The sequence below is a fragment of the Telopea speciosissima genome, chromosome 7 (genome assembly GCF_018873765.1).
Source record: "Telopea speciosissima isolate NSW1024214 ecotype Mountain lineage chromosome 7, Tspe_v1, whole genome shotgun sequence".
NCBI classification, from domain to species: domain Eukaryota; kingdom Viridiplantae; phylum Streptophyta; class Magnoliopsida; order Proteales; family Proteaceae; genus Telopea; species Telopea speciosissima.
The window spans coordinates 50,438,314-50,457,181 of NC_057922.1; the positions used below are offsets into that span (position 1 = coordinate 50,438,314).

Sequence of the window (18,868 nt, forward strand, 5' to 3'; positions counted from 1 at the left end):
TTTAGCTATATTATATTGATCTTCTTCTGGTACCTTCATTGTGTCGAAAAAGAACATTTATCTTGTTTAAGTCCATTAAATTGCCCACTGTATGGACTACTCAAATGATAGTGCTAATCATTTGAAAATGGTATTATGTCTAAGCCTAACCATTATCACTTTTAATTCTTTTAGGTATCCTATTGCAAAATTGTGCTTGTTTATAAAGTTATCTATAGTAAGTCTATATTTTACATTACTTAATTCATTTTTCATGCTAACTCTCCATTTCCATTTCGACTGCTATATTGCTTGTGCTTTTCAGTTGCATAATGGGTCTAGAAGAGAAGTTTCCTTAATGTTTTAATCTTATGGAAATGTTGTTCAAGGGTGTGGTCCGAGTACTACATTTCCTGTTAGTAGAGCTCTTTCAATTCTATTATGGATGGTACATTTTTGGCGCTTCAGGAAATTGTTATTTTCTCTATTAAATAGTTCTTTGTTTAAAAGAAAAAATTTTCTTCTTCTACTTGACAAGAAATAATAAAGAAGTTTTAAATCTTGATAGGGGTTCCTTAAAGTGGTACACGTTTTTTTTTTGGTTGAGTTTGTGCAATATTTTTACAATGTGAGTTCATCTTTCTTTGTCTTTACTTATCTTTTTAATTATTACCTTCTTTGCAACTAACCTTTTTTTGGTGCCATAAACTTGAAGAAAATTGTATTCACAATAATGATCTCTTAATTGTATCCACAATAATGATCTCTTAATGATGTCCTTCTTATATATGCTCAAAGTATATTTGTATGGAACATAGGTTGATTTGGGGAGGTGGCTGGGTAGGAGATGAGAAACAAAAGAGGCGAGAGGGGAGGATAGATGGGTCAGTTTCGTCAATCATGAACTTGCAGAGGTGGGGCAGTGGTGGTTTCAATGGAAGTGTGACATCCCTGTTACTAGGAGGGAGAATAGAGCTCCTCTACAATTCCTTTCATTATCAATCACAAGCATCTTCAATGTGTGCTTTTAGGTATTTCATAGAATTAAAAATGATGTTCTTGTCTCCCTTTTTTTATATTTTGCAAGAAATCAAGCACAAAACAGACTCTTCCTGTCTCACACAAGTCATGCTTCCCTTGATTGTTCTTGGGATAAATTTATGGGGAAACCAATGAAGAAGGGTTAGCATTCGGGATTTTATTAGCACTAAAAAAAATCTGTACCTCTTATTTATTTATTTTTTGATAGGCAGGCCCAAGGAGAGTTCATGGACAGGACTGTAGCTATAGATACCATATTTATGATTTTGTTTAAACCTTTAACTAAAAGTGAAGTTTCTATGATTTCTTTGTTAGATTTTTGTGAGACGAAATGTGACTTCATCCGAATTTCTCATTTCTTAAGAATGTTAAATGATTTAATGTAGTTCTAACTTTTTCTTTTGTAGGCGGAGGAAAAAAATGTAAGTATCATATGACAAAGCGGAAGCGGCTACAATTATAGGGATATGAAGAGTTGTGGCCTAAGATTAATGAATTAATTCTTGGATATGCGAATTTTTGAAGTCATTAGAACCCAATTCTATTCTGAGACTCTAGATATTGCTTTATGGCATAAAGATCCTCCATTCATTTTGTAATTACTCCTTTATTTAATAATTCAATAAGGCCTTCAAGTAATTTGTATGATAATTCAATATAATATAACTTTATTGAAACTTATACAGTACATAGCTTCTATTGAAACTTTTTCATTGGTATAAGGTAAGAATTATAGCTATTCTAGAGTATCCTTGATGCACACAATAAGGGAAATCATCATTAAATGCCTAACTCAACCATATAGCTATTCCTGAAGTAATTACAATGGCCCTTTTTATCTTTAATGGATTTGTCAATCAATTTTCTAACTTCTACTTTAACATGAGTTGAATCCGATTAGACCGAAACCATGGGGCTGGAGGAGAATTAAACAACATACAACATACAACATACATGGCTATCTTGAATGCCAATTAAACTATCTCATGGAATAAAAACGTGCATACTGGAAAGAACCATTTTCTTGAATATTTTGGGTCAGATAGAAGATCAAGTAGGTGCTCTGGGGTTGCATCTTGGAATACCACCTAGACCTTATTGGATACTTTGGATGTTGAGCCGAATAATGTGGTATGGATAGTTGTAGGACATGACTTGTAGTCTAGGTTGTTGTTTGGACAGTCTTGTAATATTGACATTTTTTTTTGGTACAGTAATATTAATAAGTGATGATTTGAAAAAAAAAACATTTTGTTTTTTCAAATATTAATGGTACAAGGACAATGTATTGGAAGCTTTTAATGTTTTTTCTTGATGTGGTGGAGAGAACTTTTTCCTATATGCGTCTTTTTTTTTTTGGTTAACCTATATGCATTTCTTTCGTGCTATGATGTAATCACTTAAGGAAGTTTCTCATAGAATTGAAAACATGTACCAAGAAGCTTATCACTAGATTGAAGGTAAGTCTGTTTTGTCCTTCTGTGTTAATTGAAGAGCACTTAATAGGCCTAAAACAGGCAAGTATTAACTTAAAATCGATTAAAATGACCTTGAATTACTGGGTCAGATTGACTGGATTCAGGATCGATGGTCATTCCGATTCAAATCGATTGATTCAACTAATCCATTCTTGAGTTACCACTTAGCCAACAGGGGAAAAAAAAAGGAATTTTTATCCGTTGCTGTAATTGGAGTGCTGCTGTACGCATCCTGCGGCGCAGATGCGGCGCAGCAGCGGCCATGTGCACATAATGGGGCCTGCTATGCACACATGGTCGCTGTTGCACCGCATGATGCGCACAGCAGCGCTCCAGTTATAGCAATGGATAAAGGTCCGGAAAAAAAGAGTGAAGACAGAAATATATTTGGCATGTTTCGTAGAAGGGGTTTCGGCGGTGGTGGTGGTGGTGGTCCTGGCGCAGGAATTAATGTTTGAATAAAGCTTAAACCGGAATAGAATTAATGTTTCTTAAATGGAATAAACAATACCCATCTACCAGAGCTTGCTATGTCATCCAAAAGGGAAAATTTAATCGAGCGTATAAAACTTGTATCTTTTCTTTCCCGAGGGAATGGGTAGAGTTTGGGAAGTGAATTCTGCATTTTTCAAACGAGTTAGGAATCAAGAAATCTGAAAATTGCAGATTTCAATACCAAATCCTTAAAGATGCGTTTTTTGAAAGACTCTCAAGGCAAAACCATTTCGTAATCTGAATCGCCATTTTCTTCTCTTCTCTGTGCTTATTAAAAAATTGGGATTACAGAGAAGAATGGAGAATTTCATGAGTTTCCAAAATTCTACAATTTATCATGTTAGCGTTCATGATATAACCACCTCTGGGAGGGCAGATTGACAGACACTGCAGTGTGTTTGCAAGAAAAAAGAGGATTTGGTTAGTGTTGCAGAGTCGTTCATCCTAAACAATATCCAGAAAACTGGAGCTTTATTGCATCTATTCTCAGTATCTTGGTTCATATCATGGTTTAACCACTCTTGATTTCAGTCTGAATTGAAGCAACAAAAATCCCCAAATATTTGGGTTTGTCGATTCTATGAAAAATCTAAATCAAGAATAGAGATTCATAGAAAACCTTACCTTCAGTTACGCCGGAGAGTTCGGTTTCATTAGAGAATGTTTGAATGTAGTAGAATATCGCCGGCGCCGGAGTGTTTGAATGAAAAAGGGAAGAATTTCTTTGGTTCCGCCGGAGTGTTTGAACGAAAGGAAGAAGAAGAGAACTTCTTCTCTTTTTCATTCTCCATTGTTGTTAGGGGGCATTATTGAAATATCACAAAAAATAAAGGTATTTTGGGGTTTAACTGAAAATATTTAAGGTGATGTCATCAAATTTTTTTTTTTGGGATTGAAAGGTGATGTCATCATTTAACAGCGATTTTTACCGGAATGGATTCAATCGATAGAATCTTTTGAATTTAGGGAAGGGAAGAGTTATTACTCAATACACAGGGATGGGGTTTGTTATTCAGGCATAATCGAGAGAAGGGGGAAGTAATTTACTCGGAAAAAACAAAAAAAAAAAAACCCAGAAACAGAAGCATAAGGGAAACAGAAATTTTGAATATTTTAATTCACTCATTCTCTTTCTCTAGTTTATTGAGGAACAACAACCATGCTGCCACATAGTATATGTCAAGTAATAGTGCCCTTTGTTGACAGAATAAATTGATTCATTTAGAATAATGGTGCTAGTCAGATCCATAAATCTGTGCTTCACACCCTTGATTGACTCCATTGGAACTTCATATATATCTTAGATTGGGGAAAGGAAAGAATGATAGACCAAGTTCTTTTGTTGTTTTTCCTGTATGACAGCTCTCAGCATTGTATGCACAAAAACTCCATTTAGCCCAGGAAAAACCTTTAGTCAAGAGTAACAATTCTGACCGAATCCAAATCTATCTTCTTTCTTTTTTGGAGGAAGATGTAGATGTATTTTCTTTTCTTAACTAGTTGCAAGAGAGATTTTCTTTTTATATTTGTTTTAGTGGGGGAGGGGGGGGGGTTGTTATTGTGTTTCATCTTTCAAGGCAACACAACATCTCTTCTTGTAACAAACATCTGTATTATTTTCTGTATGGGAACCCTATACCCATTGAAACTATTTACATTGTAAGGAAACAACTCTGAACCGCAATGAAATTGAGAATATATATATGTACATATAAAAAGAATGAGTAATGGGAATGTATCTATTCCTTAATATTAGTAATGGGCTCCAAGCTTTTGTTGCTATCCAACTTATTGGTCTTCCTGCAGATCATATGTTGCGGGACATTATTCTGTTAATATATCCAAGCTGGCTCTGTTGGGTTGAAAGAAACCTCCATCAGCATCACTATCCTTTCTGTTCAATAAAAAGAAGGGAAAAAAACAAAGAGAACAAGAGTTCTGGTGAGAATGCTCACTGTGTGCAGAGCCACATAAAAAAGGAAGTAAAATCACTAATGGACAGTTCCAGACTTGGGAAGCCTGTTGCAATCTGCAGGGATCCATCCAATCTGTTGCTTCTCATTGTCATAAATCACCATTTTGTTCCTCATGGAAGTATCTGCAAACAGAAATTATTAAAAGGAAGATCAGCATCTTCCAAAGGGAGCTTTTCATCTGCAGCTCTTGAACTGTTAAAGAGAATTACCTCCAACGAGGTTGAGAGTATCCAGTCCTACTTCAGTGCCATTCAGAATTCCCAAACAAACATTCCCATTTTTCTGAGACAGATAGGAATGAAGTGAGATTTTACAGCCGTAGCCTGATATTTGAATTCTCATCTTAAATGTGTAAAAGCTAAGAACTCACAGAAATAATCAGATAAGATTCAGGGCTAATTTCAAGTCGAGCTTTCTTGCCACCACCGAAGTTCAGAACTACAGAGCTGAAGTATGTCTTGGCCTCGCCTACAGATTTAAAAGCTTTTGCTCTTTTCCAGCACAGAGGTAATGTATGGTCATCAGCTGCTTCTTTCAGTGGCTTTCCAAGCAAATTTTTCTTCACCTGAATAACACAAAAATGCATTCAGTTATTTCCCATACAAAGGTGGATTAAATGGAAACTCAATAAGGGTTTAGTATTATCTACCAAATCCATTTTCAACTCACCACAGTGATTAAAGCTTGGTAAGCCATGGAATTGAAGTAGGTGTAGGAGCTCCCACTGTCAAAAATTGTTCGAAGACCAGTAATACCAGTAGGTTTTCCTCCATAGCTGAGATCAGCAGGACCAGGGGAGTAGTGTTTGCTGCTACAAATTATTTATGAATTCAAGGATTAGAAAAATTGCAAATTGGATTCCATGTAAGAAACAGAGCAGAAAAGAGCAGGGAGTTCTGGAGCTTTACTCAAAAGATGTAATTGACATTGGTGTCCAAACAACCCCAGAAGAAGGAACAACATCATCACCAAAGAAAAGGTACCCTCCATTAGTCCCACTCAAACAGTGGCCTATCACGTTCTTAGTCAGTCCCTGGCTTTTGAGCTGAGATATGATGCTGGCTCCGCCATTACCAAGGCCCAGTATTCCATCTGTGGGACACACAGATCCCGTACAGAAACCTTGCTGATCATAACCACATCTGTAATCAGAAACAATAAGAACCAGAAAACCTATTACTGATAATGTTCAGAAGATGGAAAATTTGATCAGGAGAGAGAGAGGAGAGTGGTACCCAAAAGCCAAACGGGGTGTATGAACTGATCCATTGGTGAATCTGAGTGGGAAGATATCCCTGGTGAGGACACCAAGGGAGGAACCATGATCAGCGTACTCAATGCTGTAGTCACATTGCTCATTTGGGTTGTGGCAGTCATTGGAATCAAGCGAGGTACAGATTTGTTCCTTGCAGATTACCAAGTTATTCTTGTTGGGTTTGTAAAGAGAGTGAGGCACCTGCCCAGAGAGAGAAAGAGATCAAAAGAGATCTAATTGGTAGAAATGGCTGTGTTTCTTTATTATATGAATGAATGCAAGTGTGTATACCTTGTCGCAGTGGACACAGGGGGCATCGCATTGGAGCCATGTGAGGTCACTACCTGTGTCTAAATCGAGGTAGTAAGGCTTGGGTGGGTTGCCGATGTTGAAGGTCACATAGTACAACCTGCAAGCATAGAGAACACGTTAAAGAAGTAGATCAAGACACCAGTTTTGCAGGATTGGAGGAACTAGAGAAAGAAATTGAGGTGATCGAAGCGAACTGCAGGCAGTTTCCAAAAATTACACTCTACTCACTGGCGGAACAAACAAGGGGAATTGGAAGACCCAAAAAAGAAAAAGTTCAATCAATTATCGAATTTGATAGGAAATTGCGGCAGAAATCCAATTCAGGGAAATGGGTTATCGAACGCAAAACCCAAATCAAATCACGAAAGAAAGAGATGTTTTAAACAAGTAAGGATTGATCAACGTTAGCTGAAAAACCTCCCAACAACCCAAAATCCCTGCATTGTTTCTATCCATGAAACAATCGATCCATCTTGATTTCAAAACAAATACATACCCATCGGGATATACATTTCCTTCAACACGAAATATAACGGAAGAGCCAACACTGTTGCTAGTCGACGATGTTGCCTGCTTTTTATTTTGCCACCAATTGGCTGCTACAGAGCGATCCGAAAACGTCACAGACAGAAACAAGATAAGTAACACCGACCAAATCTTCTTCTCCATGGCAGTGAATTTTTCTATATTTCTCTTCACAATCTCTCCTTCTTCCTGTATTGGAAAAACATACACAGACTGCTCTCACTACATGCAACAAAAGAACAGCAACAAGATTGTTCAAGACTATTAATATACTGAACTGCAATTAACAGACTTAGATGTGTTTGATAAAATGAGAGAGAGAGAGAGAGAGAACGCGTTTGAACTTAATCACGAGACTTTGTCTGGGCTCGAAAGTCTCTTACGCGGAATTGCAGTCTTCGGTCGTCGCGTCTACCACAGATTGTTAATTCATTGTGTGGGCGTGTGTTTATATATAAGAGAAAATGAGAGGTAAAGAATTGAAAAAATAAAAAAGAATTTTTTGAAAATGAGAGTAGAAGTAGACCCAGGATTGCAATTTGATTTGGGACGTATTGGTTAGAAAATCTTTGGTCTTTACTTGTCAATAAAGGATGAAAGGGAAGGGAGGAATTTGGTTTCAGATTCTTTAGATGGGTTTTCTTTCTTGTTGATATTTGAGTTGGGCTTTGCCTTTCTTTGGATTGTTTCTTGTTGAGATTCTTTAGATGGGTCCTCTTACTTGCTAATTTTTAATTGATTTGTTTAGTGGTGGGGTTATTCCTTTCCCCCTCTTAAGATGAGTGAGGGAGGCATTGTGTGCTTGTGAATTTGCACCATTTGTTTAGTTTTGTGTTAAAATCCTAGTCAACAAAATTATCCATAGAAATAAGGGCAAGAGACACGTTGTTTGGTCGTATAACGTCTGCACTAATGATGGGTCAATAAGAATGCATGGAAGAGCATTTGACTGAATAAGATTTTTTCTAGTGCATCGGGGATTAATCAGTAATTTTTTGCAATTTTGTGTCTAGGCGTAAGAATCATGGACCGATTAAACGTTCTTTTTCTTGAAAACATAAAATAAAAATCACTCCCTTCTTATTACTTTCAAACTATTCCCCTACTTTTAATTATGGGAATGTGCTCTCTTTCCGGGAGTGCGCCCCCATGCTAGACACAATAGCATACGAAATAACCACCATGTCTCTCTTGGTTGATGTTTACATGCGTTCTGTCATTGGTCGGGGTGCTGGTGCAGAAATCACGCTCCCAGATAGAGTTATTTTCCCTAATTATATTCTCTATTAGTACTGGACAAGAGCGGATGAAAAGGGTCAAAAGCCCAAAAGTATTAAAGTTGATTAGTAGAAGAGGAATATCTTAAAAGTGGTTTTGGAATAGGGTGCGTATCAAAGCTCAATTCCATGGCTGGAAGGAAAGTTCTTAGGCCTTGCCTTTCCTTCTAGATCAAAATACATGTTTTTTAATTCTTCATGTGTCAAATTTTATTGGATGGCGTGAAAAAGATGACATCATGACCTTTAGAAGACTGACAAGTGGTGGCAACCGATGTGGGTTGAGCTAGGAAAATGATCTTATCCCGTCGTGGCGGGAGCTGCACCTGTGCAGCACCACTAAACGACAAGAAAAATAGGGGTAAGGTAATCATTTCACAGGTGGGTCCCACTTGGGCCCCACATGTGAAATGACCACCTCCCCCCTGTATACAGGGTGGGTTTTGGTGCTGCACAGTGCAGCTCCCGCCATAGCTGCACAAGATCCAAGTCCGTTGAGCTAAGGTAGGAATGTCAAGACAAATGGGTCCCTCCCTAGACCAAACTATCCCATTTTTTAAGGATTAAAATCTTATACAGTGTGGGCATCTTGCGGTGCACTCCAATGTGGGTTTGAGAGCTCGATACGTGGAAGAAACTTTATCCAATGATGCGAGCTCGATACAAAGCAGTTTTTTTTTCTTCTCTAGCTCGGCACTGTTGAATGTCACATCTTCTATGTGTCGAGTTCTTAGGCATGCACTATAGTCCACCGCAAGATTAGGACATTGTAGAGGATTTTTTTTTCTTTTTTTGAAGGACTGGCTCAACTTGAACCCAAATCCATACATAATCGGACAGATTAGGGCTCCTGTTGGGTCCGGGACTCTATTCCTAACGGATATGTTGTTCTTCAAAGTAGTTCCAATCAATTTTAATTTTTTATCCAAAACTCTGTTTATTGATTTATTTCAGAAAATTAAAAAAAAATTTAAAAGGGAAAAAGAATGCTGCCTAGTCACACGTTTTTTGTGCCTAGATATAGGAGCACGAGGAATTACCATTCAGCCCCCAGTGAAATTAAAAATCCAATTCAGGAAGATGGCCTACATGTGCTCTCATTGGCCCCTAATCTAGTGCAGCGGCTACACGATCAAACATCGACCTCTAAAGGTGTCAAAATAGAATCAAAACCGAATACCGAAACCGCACTACACCGTTTACAATCAAACCAAATCCGACTGCAAAGAAATGATCTTGTTTTGATTTTATAGGTTCTCTATCTGGTGCGATTTGGTTGAGAACCAGAAAACCGAATAAGAAACATTTGCTCTAGATGAACTTATATACTTTTGGTCTAGTACTACTTACTACAAGTTGCTCACAACTTCACAAATTTTGTATTGATGAGTGAGGTATATTGGTGGGTTCCATAAAGAGATAAATAACTAAATAAGAATGTAGATATCCTATTCTAAACTCTCATACACATTAAGCATTATGTTTATCCAAAAAAAAAGTACACATTAAACACTATTAGTGGTTGGATCGAGTGGCCATAGATTCTCCAAACAGTACAAAAAATAGAGGAAAGTGTAATGTGACATGTAGGGGTGTAAGTTTAGCCCTAACGGCCCGAGCCCTCCCAGGCCCCCCTAACCCTGAACAGGGTCTAGGTTGAGATACCCTGGCCTTTAGGGCAGGTCAGGGTTGGGAAATTTCTGGCCCTAACCGGGCTAGGTTAGGGTTCTTTTTTTTTTTTTTTGATCTTCATCCTCTTCTTTCATCATCTTCTTCTTCTTAGGGGGTCAGGGCCAATCAAGGTCAGTCAGCCCGACCTTGAAGGTGGGTCAGGATTGGATTTTTAGGCCTTGAATCAGGTCCCGAGCCCAGTTAAAGAGACTCAGGATTGGACTGAGGTATTAAAAAGCTTGACCCAACCCTATAACTGTGAAAGGTGGGTGAATATACAATTACATATATCTTTCCTTTTTAGACCAAAAAGATTATAAAAACTGAATGTCATCTTCTACAACAACTGCACAACTAAGCCTTATCCAAACAAAATAGAGTCGGCTACATGGATGCTTATGAAGAAAAACTAAAAATAAAGGAACACAATAACCACAATTACAAATCAGTTTTAAACAACTGAATACCATATTTTTTAGGGATTACATCCTCGTGCTTTTCAAAATCGGAATTCCAAATCGCATGTACATCAGTCGTGAACTGAATTAAAAAAAAAAAACGAATAGAAACCAATAAAATCAATCGAATGCAAAATGATTCTGTTTTTTACTAATTCCTATCGGATTTGAGTTTATTTTGCACCTTATCAAAATATAAATCACACCAAATCAGACGTAATAATCAAAACCAGACCGATTGACACTCTTAGCGATCTCTTGCCGTAATTTAAAATAAAAATTACACCAAACAGGGCCTTGATATGGATCCGATGAATTAGACTGTTGAACAACTTTGATCGTCAACAAATTTCCCCTTCACTATTCCATCGTCAATGGATTCGTGGACAGTGGACTACAAGGGTCCCACATTGACTCCATTTAAAGGTTCTAGGCTTATGGACTAGTTTACATTGGAATCTAAAAAGCTAGTAGGTCCAAAACACGAACCTTTTTCAATGCTTGGGGATCAAGTTTTGCAGGCATGGTTCCAAATTTCCAATCAACCAAAACCACTTTCACACCTCAAGAAGCCTTCCTTCTCTTTAGCCTGCCTCCTTTCTTTGGAAATTAAAACCGCCAAAGTTCTATCTTTTAAACCTCCTTAGCGTTCTTAGGCAAAAGATCTTTTTTTTTGTTGTAGAGAATATTAACAAACTTGAACAGTTGAACATAAAAAAGGCCAAAAAGAACTGACTTTACAAGCTCAGGCTTACCTTCTTTACTAGGTATCATCTTCCAATATTCCTTTAGTGTAAACTCTAAAGGTGACCTTGGTCTAAGCAAATCATTTACAAGGAAACGTAAGCATTTTTATGTGTCACTCAAAAGTCACTAAAGGCTTAGTTAAGGGTGTTAGGAGAATGCCTTATTTCTAGCTATTGTACTCCTTTTGAAAACACATTCTTAAAGTTTATTTTTAAATCAGGTAAAAAAGGATTTTTAAAACTATTTCAATGTTACTTACCATTATGTCATTCTCAAGAGATATCACTGTCTTGTAGTTTTTCGAATACGTGTGTGACATGATAGGATTTTTGTCATTGATAGAAAAAGTATATAATAATCCATTTTTGCAACCATGATTCTCATTAAAACCGTCGTTGGCCCCATTATTAAAGCTCTTAAACTATTAAAATATCATGTGGTACATATAAAAACTGCCCACCAATGGATGGATAACTTGTCACAAAGGAGATCGAACCGGATTATTGGTCAGGCCAAAGCCACCGTGCTTCACTGAATCTGAACTTCCCATTATCGAAACATTTCTAACAGGACTGGATTCTCCACAAGGCAAGGAAACTGTCCACATGCAAACCTTTCCTAATAGGACTCTCTGCGTATAACTCCTAATATACCATTTAGGACTCCTACCAGGACTCACCTTCCTTCTTGGAACCTCTTCATACCAGGATTCGGACTACTCCACCGCCTATACTATAAATAGGGGTAAAACATAAGGAACATTACATTCAATCTTACACACTAATTCTATCAAGTTATTGCTCTTTCAGCATCCTTGCTTTTGTTTTGAGTTCTGACTTGAGCATTGGAGTCCGCTCCGGACCTCACACCTGTTCACGTTTTGATCTACTGTGTGTAGGTCTCCTCGTCGGTACAGATTTTAGTAGCAACAAGTCGATGTCGCTTGTGGGAAAGAGAACAATCATGAAGGAGACCTATCATGATAACCTGAAGTACATTGCAAATAGGAATGCAAGCCAGGTTCTCCCTCTTCTTCCTCCTCCATCTCCACCAAGGGGATCTGGGATGAATCCCCCTTAATAAGATCAAGCTGTTGGCGAATAGAACCACAGATCTCAATGGTTGAATAATTGCCAGAGTGCAGCCCCACACACTGCTCAACTTCCAAATCCACAGGCTCTAGTAACATTCAAGCACTTCAACACTTTGTCCCAACAAATTTATGACCTCGCATAGGTTGTCCGAGAGACCGCAAGGGTGGTCACTTGAGCCCCTGATTGTGAAACTTCAAACCACGCCAATCACAATCTCCACAATCACGGAGTACGCGCTTGCAATAGGCGTGACTGAGAGGATATACTGGAGAAGGCCACAACAGGTTGAGCTCCAACAAATCTGTTGGTGGCTGAAGCCATTGACTTGGTTAGGGGGAAGCCGAGTTGAAGCCCTAAGGAACCGAAGAGAAGAACCACGCGATAGGGAGGTTGACTAAGGATATAATCTCCAGATCCGAGAATTCAACGAGCGGGTCAACAGATTCATACAAAACTGAGGAGGAGTGGACGAACTAGGCTATATGACTAACACATCCCTTTTTGATGAGGTTATATGAAGGTGTCTCTCCCTAAGGGATTCAAGATGCTGCCCTTAGAAACATACAATGGAGCTATAGACCCCACAAACCACCTAGAGAGCTTCACTGTTAAGATGATACTCCAGGGGACCCTGACACCATCATTTACTGAGCATTCCCAACCACATTAAAGTAAGTAGTCGAGAACGTGATTCTCATGCCTTTAACAAAAGCCTTCATCAACAATTTCCTGAGTAGCAGAAGTCACTGGAAGACTATGGTCAATCTAATGTCCATAACACAACGTAGCGGCAAGTCTCTCTGAGAGTTTGTAGCTTAGTTCACCAAGGAGGAGCTGGAGGTGACAGACTTAGACCCAACGCTAGAGTTTGCAGTCCTTTTAGGCAGTATCAAAGATGCTAGGCTCTAGTTCTCCCTGTTAAAAAAGACACCTGAAAACTTACTACTGGCCAAGTGTGAAAAGTATAGTAGCACAGCCGTAACAATGGCAGTGTGCAAGGACTTAATAAGGGGCCGCTTAGACAAAAAGAGGACGGGATGGGACGAGAAAGAATACCAAGCAAGTCAGAGCAAGAGGAAATGCTTTGACCAAAGTTTGGGTCGACTGGGAAGCCCTGCAAAGGCCTCCGACAAATATATTCCTCTCCACTAGAGGTTAGAAATGCTGATGCAGACTAAGGATGAAGAAGATTTCATCAAGTGGCCAAAGAAGATGAACTCCTACCCGACAAAGCAGGATCAAAGCAATTATTTCTAGTTCCATTGGGACCACGGGCATGACACCAATAACTACAAGCACCTGAAGGCGGAGATTGAAAACCTGATTAAAAGATGGTTCCTAGGACGATATGCTAAGAAAGACAACTGAGGTGCTAGTAGGAGCAAAAGAACCTAGGAGATGCAGCTTGACCAATGAAGAGATTGGAGGCAGAAGAGAAGCACCTCAACAAACAGGGAAGGGTGTGATAACTAAACTAATCCAAGCCACCATCTAGGGTGATAGCCACAATCAGTAGTGAAGCTAGTTGGAGGTTGCTTGTCTTCTTCTAGAAAGGCTTATAAGCGGAGGGTCACTGCTAAAGCCAAGATGAGACAAGTCATATCTTTATATGATGAAGGCCTTGTGGGCATCCAGATGTTGCAGTAATGGCCTTGTTAGTCGTGAGCTTCGAAGTCAGAAGGATTTTAGTCAATAACAGAAGCTTGGCCAACATTTTATTCTATGAGGTGTTCAAGCAAATGAAGATAAGCAAGGATAGGCTGAAGGAGGTGAACGGCCCATTGTAAGGGTTCTAAGGCTCACCAATCAAAATTGAAGGATCAATCAAGCTACCTATGACAGTGGGAAAATTGCATCGTACTAGTTAGCATCTTGGTCGTCAAGATCCCCTTTATGCACAATGTCATCTTGGGCAAACCAAAGCTCAACAATATGAAAGTAATGGTATCTACACCATACCTTAAGATGAAGTTTCCCACAAAGGAAGGGATAGGAGAATGAAGGGGGACTAGTCAACGTCTCGGCAATGTTATGCTAGTTGTAGCCATGGGTCAAGATTTTGCGAAATATCGCCAATATATCGGCATATTTTGGAATCTCGAGCCTACCAAGACGAAATGGTTACTCAAAATGAAAAAATAAATATCTCGACAATATTTCGTGATATTTCAGCGATATTTTACGACATACCAAAATATCGTCGAAATATGTTACGATGACTTAAAGGCTCACGTGACTTGGGGTTTAAAAATAGAAACTTGCAAGTCTCAGTCAATATATTAACCGAGATCTGCACAGAGCTCTACTTGCTTCAGTTTTTGGATTTCTTCCACTCTTCCAAGCCTCTTTCAAGCATTGTTCTTCCTCATTTTCAATGGATTGTCGTCGAAAACACATTGGAGCCTCATCCAAGCACATCCTCCAAGGATTTTCCACTATTTAAGGTAATTCTTTTTTCTCTAAAACTAATTTTTTTTTAAATAGTATGTTCAATACATGTTGGATGGTGATAATATTATTATATGTTAGACACCGGAGGCCGATCTACAACCTAACGGTGTTGAAATTTTTTTTTCATATGTATTTTATTTTTTAATTTTTTGATTAAAAAAATTGATTTTTCTACAACAAAAATAGGGAAAAATTAGTGGTAATATAAATTGGATGGGGATCAATTAAATATTTGTTAAATACCAATGGTCGATCTACAGCTTCATGGTACCGAAAACTTTTTTCTGCCCATAAATAATTATTTTTATTTTTAGAATTAAGAAAAATATTTAAAAAAAAAGAAATAAATAAGGAAAAATATTAGGTTTTGGTTTGAAAAATCATGAAAAATATGAAAGTAATCTCTACATGTTTTTTAAGTGCATTACATATATATTATGTTTAATCATTTTGGTTTTGTTGTGTCAGGTCAATATTTATATGAAAATTATTTATAAAAAATTATTTTTAATTATGAGAAAAATATAAGGGTTAGGGAAAAAATATTAAATAGCTATACAATTGTTTTAGTACTCTCAAAGTCTCAATTGAAGTGCTTCTACATTAAGTTTTCAATCATTTGTTTTACTTACATTGCAGTACACAAGTATTATTATGGCAAATCGTGAAAGACAATGTGCGAAAGAAAAGCAGAAGGTAGGGAAAAGTAGTCAACAGAGGGAGCAGAGAGAGCAGAGGCAAGCCAGGCAGCCTAGGGGTGATATTGCATGGCTACATGACACTCCAATTGATGGGGATAAGAGAAAATCCCAATGTAACTATTGTCACATGCAGTTTTTGGGAGGTGGGTCTAGTAGACTTAAACAACATCTGACTTGAGGATCTAAAGATGTTGTTGGTTGCCATATGGTTCCTACTCAAGTAGCTAGGAAAGTTGGTGATAGTTTGAGGGGAAAGAATAAGAGGAAGGCTGACAAGCAGAGGGTAAGGGAACAACTTGAGGAGGGAGTGAGGAGTTCAATGGGAGGAGGAGAAGGAGAATACCATGATGATGATGGTGATGACCCTGATGATATACAAACACCACAGGAGGCTAGGGACTTTCGACGGTCTGGTTCGAGGAGTAAAGTTAGTTTTCGAGATGATCAGCAGAGACAGAGAGTAGGGGGTAGTGGAGGAGCAGGCACATCCGGAGGTTCTAGAGTTGCTGGGTTATTGAATCCTTTTAAAAGATCACAAAGTATGAAGGCAATTCCAACACCTGTATCGATACCAGTACCACCATTAGCATCAGATCCTAAATTACATAGGAAGAAGGGAAGCACTCAATCAAAAATCAAAGGAGCATGGAAGAATATGAAGGGGTTAGTTAAAGAGTCAATAGCTAAGTGGATGCTATACCATGTGACTAATAGTTAGATGTTGATATTGTCATTTGTCCCTCTTTGGGTGGCGTCCCTTCCACTTGATTTGGCTGTCGGGTAATCCGTTGTTTTCTTGTAGACCTCTCTCCTTGTATTTTTTGTTCTTTCTTCTTTTTTTTCTTGGGGGGGGGGGTTCCTCTTGTTTCGTTGAATATAATTTTTCATTCATTAAAAAAAAAGTTTCAATGGCTCAAATCCTTTGAATCGGACGGTCAAAGATCCCACGACCTCTCAGTCCCCGAGGCAAAGTCCACGTGGTGCCATCATAAAACGTCTCTTCAGAAATTCAAAAATTTTGAAACTTAGAATTCAAAATCTGTAGGCTTAAGAAATGCCCGCTTAAAGGGCCTCATGGAAGAAATCCCGAAAAAGGCGTGAGTGGACCAATACGAATTAATGATGAGTGGAAGACAGCTAAGCAACTTGGACTGAAGCGATAGTCCAAACAACATGCCCTTGGCTTAAGCATCTCCAGACCAAGCATCGATGACCGAAGTGGTAAGCAAAGGCTAAATCTCATGCTCTCGGCTCAGGTATCTCAAGGCTGAGCACGAGGAGCGAGGAGGTGATCAAAGTTAAAGCTTTAAGACCTCATTCAAGCACCGAGCTGAGCATGAAGGAAAAACATCTTACTCCCTCGGCCCCTATTTGGATCCAAGGGAGTGGGGGGCATCTAATATGCATAAAAACCGCCTACCAATGGGTGGATGACACGTTGTAGAGGTGATCGAACCGGATCGTGGGTCAGACCAAAGACACTGTGATTCATTGAGATCCGAACTTCCCATAACCGGAACATTCCTATTCGGATTGGACTCTCCACAAGGTATGGAAATTGTCTTCATAGAAACCTTTCCTAACAGGACTCTCTTCACATATCTCCTACAATTTAGGACTCCTATTGGGATTCACCTTCCTTCTCGGAATCTCATACCAGGAATCTAACTACTCAACCGCCTATACTATATATAGGGGGTAAAACACAAGGTACATCTTTTTTGGTGAATAAATAAATCTATTACCAAACCCCAGGAGGGGGCGGGGGGAAAAGAGGGTGGAATATAAGGGGAAGAATTAAGGTGGTGGGGGGGACAAAGGGTACAAGCCTCAAGCCACTTGAGAAGAGGTAGGAGACTACAAGAGAGAAACATCAAGAACAAGGAGAAAGCTCCACAACAAACCAACAAACTAATCTATAGCCTAATCAAACTGAAGGGAGACCACGCAAAGAAGAACAAAGGACATAATCGAACCCAAACAACCAATCACCTATATATAAAGTCAACCTTCTTCCCTTTAGGATTATAGGGAAGAATAGGAGGAATCACCCAACTCCCAGTTTGATTATCTCCGTTTCTTCCATAGGCTCCTCCACCCATTGGACCCTTGTGCACACGATCTTGAGACGATTGTTCTTGGGATTCCTTGTCACCACCAACATTTTTGAAGACATCCCTCACATGGGCATACCAAGGGTCAGAGATCGGAGATGGGGGGGGGGTCCACTTGATCTTGAATTTCTTCTAACATGGGTCCAACACCCACATTGGGCTCTTCCCTTAATTGGACGATCAAGTTAATCCCTTCAGCCTCATGTAAAGGGGAGGCACCCAAAAGACTAGGACCACTAGGATGAGGGGGGTCCCACAAGGAAGAGTCTAAGCGAGCATTGGAACCACCTTCCATGTCCATTTCAGAGCATGAACTTAGAATTTCAGACTGATTTCTATTTGTAGCCAGACTGTGAGTGACAGATGGGTTGGTAACAGGTTGTAGAGAGGCTCAAGGCCTAGAATGGGATGGGTTCAGGCTTGTAGAAGCTGCAGCAGAGAGAGTTTCACAAAAATGGGAAGGCTTGAAAGTATCACCAGTCGCATGGGGGACAGGAATCTCCGGGCTCGAGGAGGAAATGCCAACGGTGGAACCATCCTCAACAGACTGAACTTGCATCTCTGTCGTCTCTAGCTAGAGCTGAGATCCATCTGCTTGGGATCTAATGTGAGAGACAGAGGTTTGGATAGGACCAGGACCCATTCTTCTTTCGTTTCTAGGACCTGGGCAACGCGGCAATTGATCTGTAGGGGCTTTAACATACTGATTGATGAGTGACCAAAAGAACAACATATGGCACATCTTGGGGGCACCCATTCATAGAAAACTTCTTGCTCAAAGCTACTTCTCCCCTCAGGGCACACGGTGATCGATCAAGGAAGCTCCATAGAGGCACTGATCTCCACACAAATCTGAGCGAAAGAGAGCCTGTCTTTCGAGAGGGTAATGCTATCCGAGAATAGAGGAATCCCAAGAGCGCTGCCTACCAAGCTCAGACCAGAGGGTGTCCAGAGGTGGAATGGAAGTGTCGGAAGCCGCACCCAAATAAGAATGGATTTTACTTCCATCTTCTTCAATAGAAAGTCCGGGTTACACGGTCTAACTATTAGAGGCCTTCTCGCCAAGTTCCACGGTCCCTCCTCCAAGACCTTGCTTTTGTCTTCGTCGTTGCTGAACTGGAAAATGAGGAAACCGTTTTCAAGAGCTTTTATGTCCACATGCCTGATCAATTTCCACAGCTTCGACAGAGTGGCTTTGATAAACGCAAATGGTGGTCTTCGAGCAACGAAGAATCCTACCACTGTCATAGCCCACAGATGGAGTTCCTCATTTACAACGATCGCTGGGCATTTG

General features: G+C 39.3%; 1 protein-coding gene across 4 annotated transcripts; it reads right to left on the reverse strand.

Annotated features, from left to right (window-relative positions):
• Positions 1–4,723: 4,723 nt before the first annotated feature.
• LOC122666834 (aspartic proteinase Asp1-like) lies at positions 4,724–7,483 on the reverse strand. Of its 4 annotated transcripts, XM_043862920.1 has the most exons (10): positions 7,405–7,483; positions 7,033–7,253; positions 6,516–6,633; positions 6,205–6,425; positions 5,878–6,111; positions 5,639–5,780; positions 5,340–5,534; positions 5,179–5,251; positions 4,949–5,091; positions 4,724–4,843 (listed from the first exon to the last, which is right to left on the reverse strand). In XM_043862920.1, exons 2-9 carry the CDS (start codon positions 7,203–7,205, stop codon positions 4,985–4,987), a joined length of 1,263 nt encoding a protein of 420 aa, XP_043718855.1. In that variant the 5' UTR covers positions 7,206–7,253; positions 7,405–7,483; the 3' UTR covers positions 4,724–4,843; positions 4,949–4,984. The 4 variants fall into 4 exon arrangements, with proteins under 4 accessions (XP_043718855.1, XP_043718854.1, XP_043718856.1 ...); XM_043862919.1 differs by lacking the exon at positions 4,724–4,843 and having other exon boundaries at positions 4,908–5,091; XM_043862922.1 differs by lacking the exon at positions 4,724–4,843 and having other exon boundaries at positions 4,909–5,091; positions 5,639–5,777.
• Positions 7,484–18,868: the final 11,385 nt, after the last annotated feature.

What these genes read in the sequence shown, in the direction of transcription:
- LOC122666834 (XM_043862920.1), bottom strand. Translation starts at nt 7,205, where the DNA reads ATGGAGAAGAAGATTTGGTCGGTGTTACTTATCTTGTTTCTGTCTGTG. An exon ending in ACACCCCGTTTGGCTTTTGG is followed by an intron (nt 6,112 to 6,204) that starts GTACCACTCTCC and finishes TTCTGATTACAG; the next exon opens with ATGTGGTTATGATCAGCAAG. An exon ending in ATGTCAATTACATCTTTTGA is followed by an intron (nt 5,781 to 5,877) that starts GTAAAGCTCCAG and finishes AATAATTTGTAG; the next exon opens with CAGCAAACACTACTCCCCTG.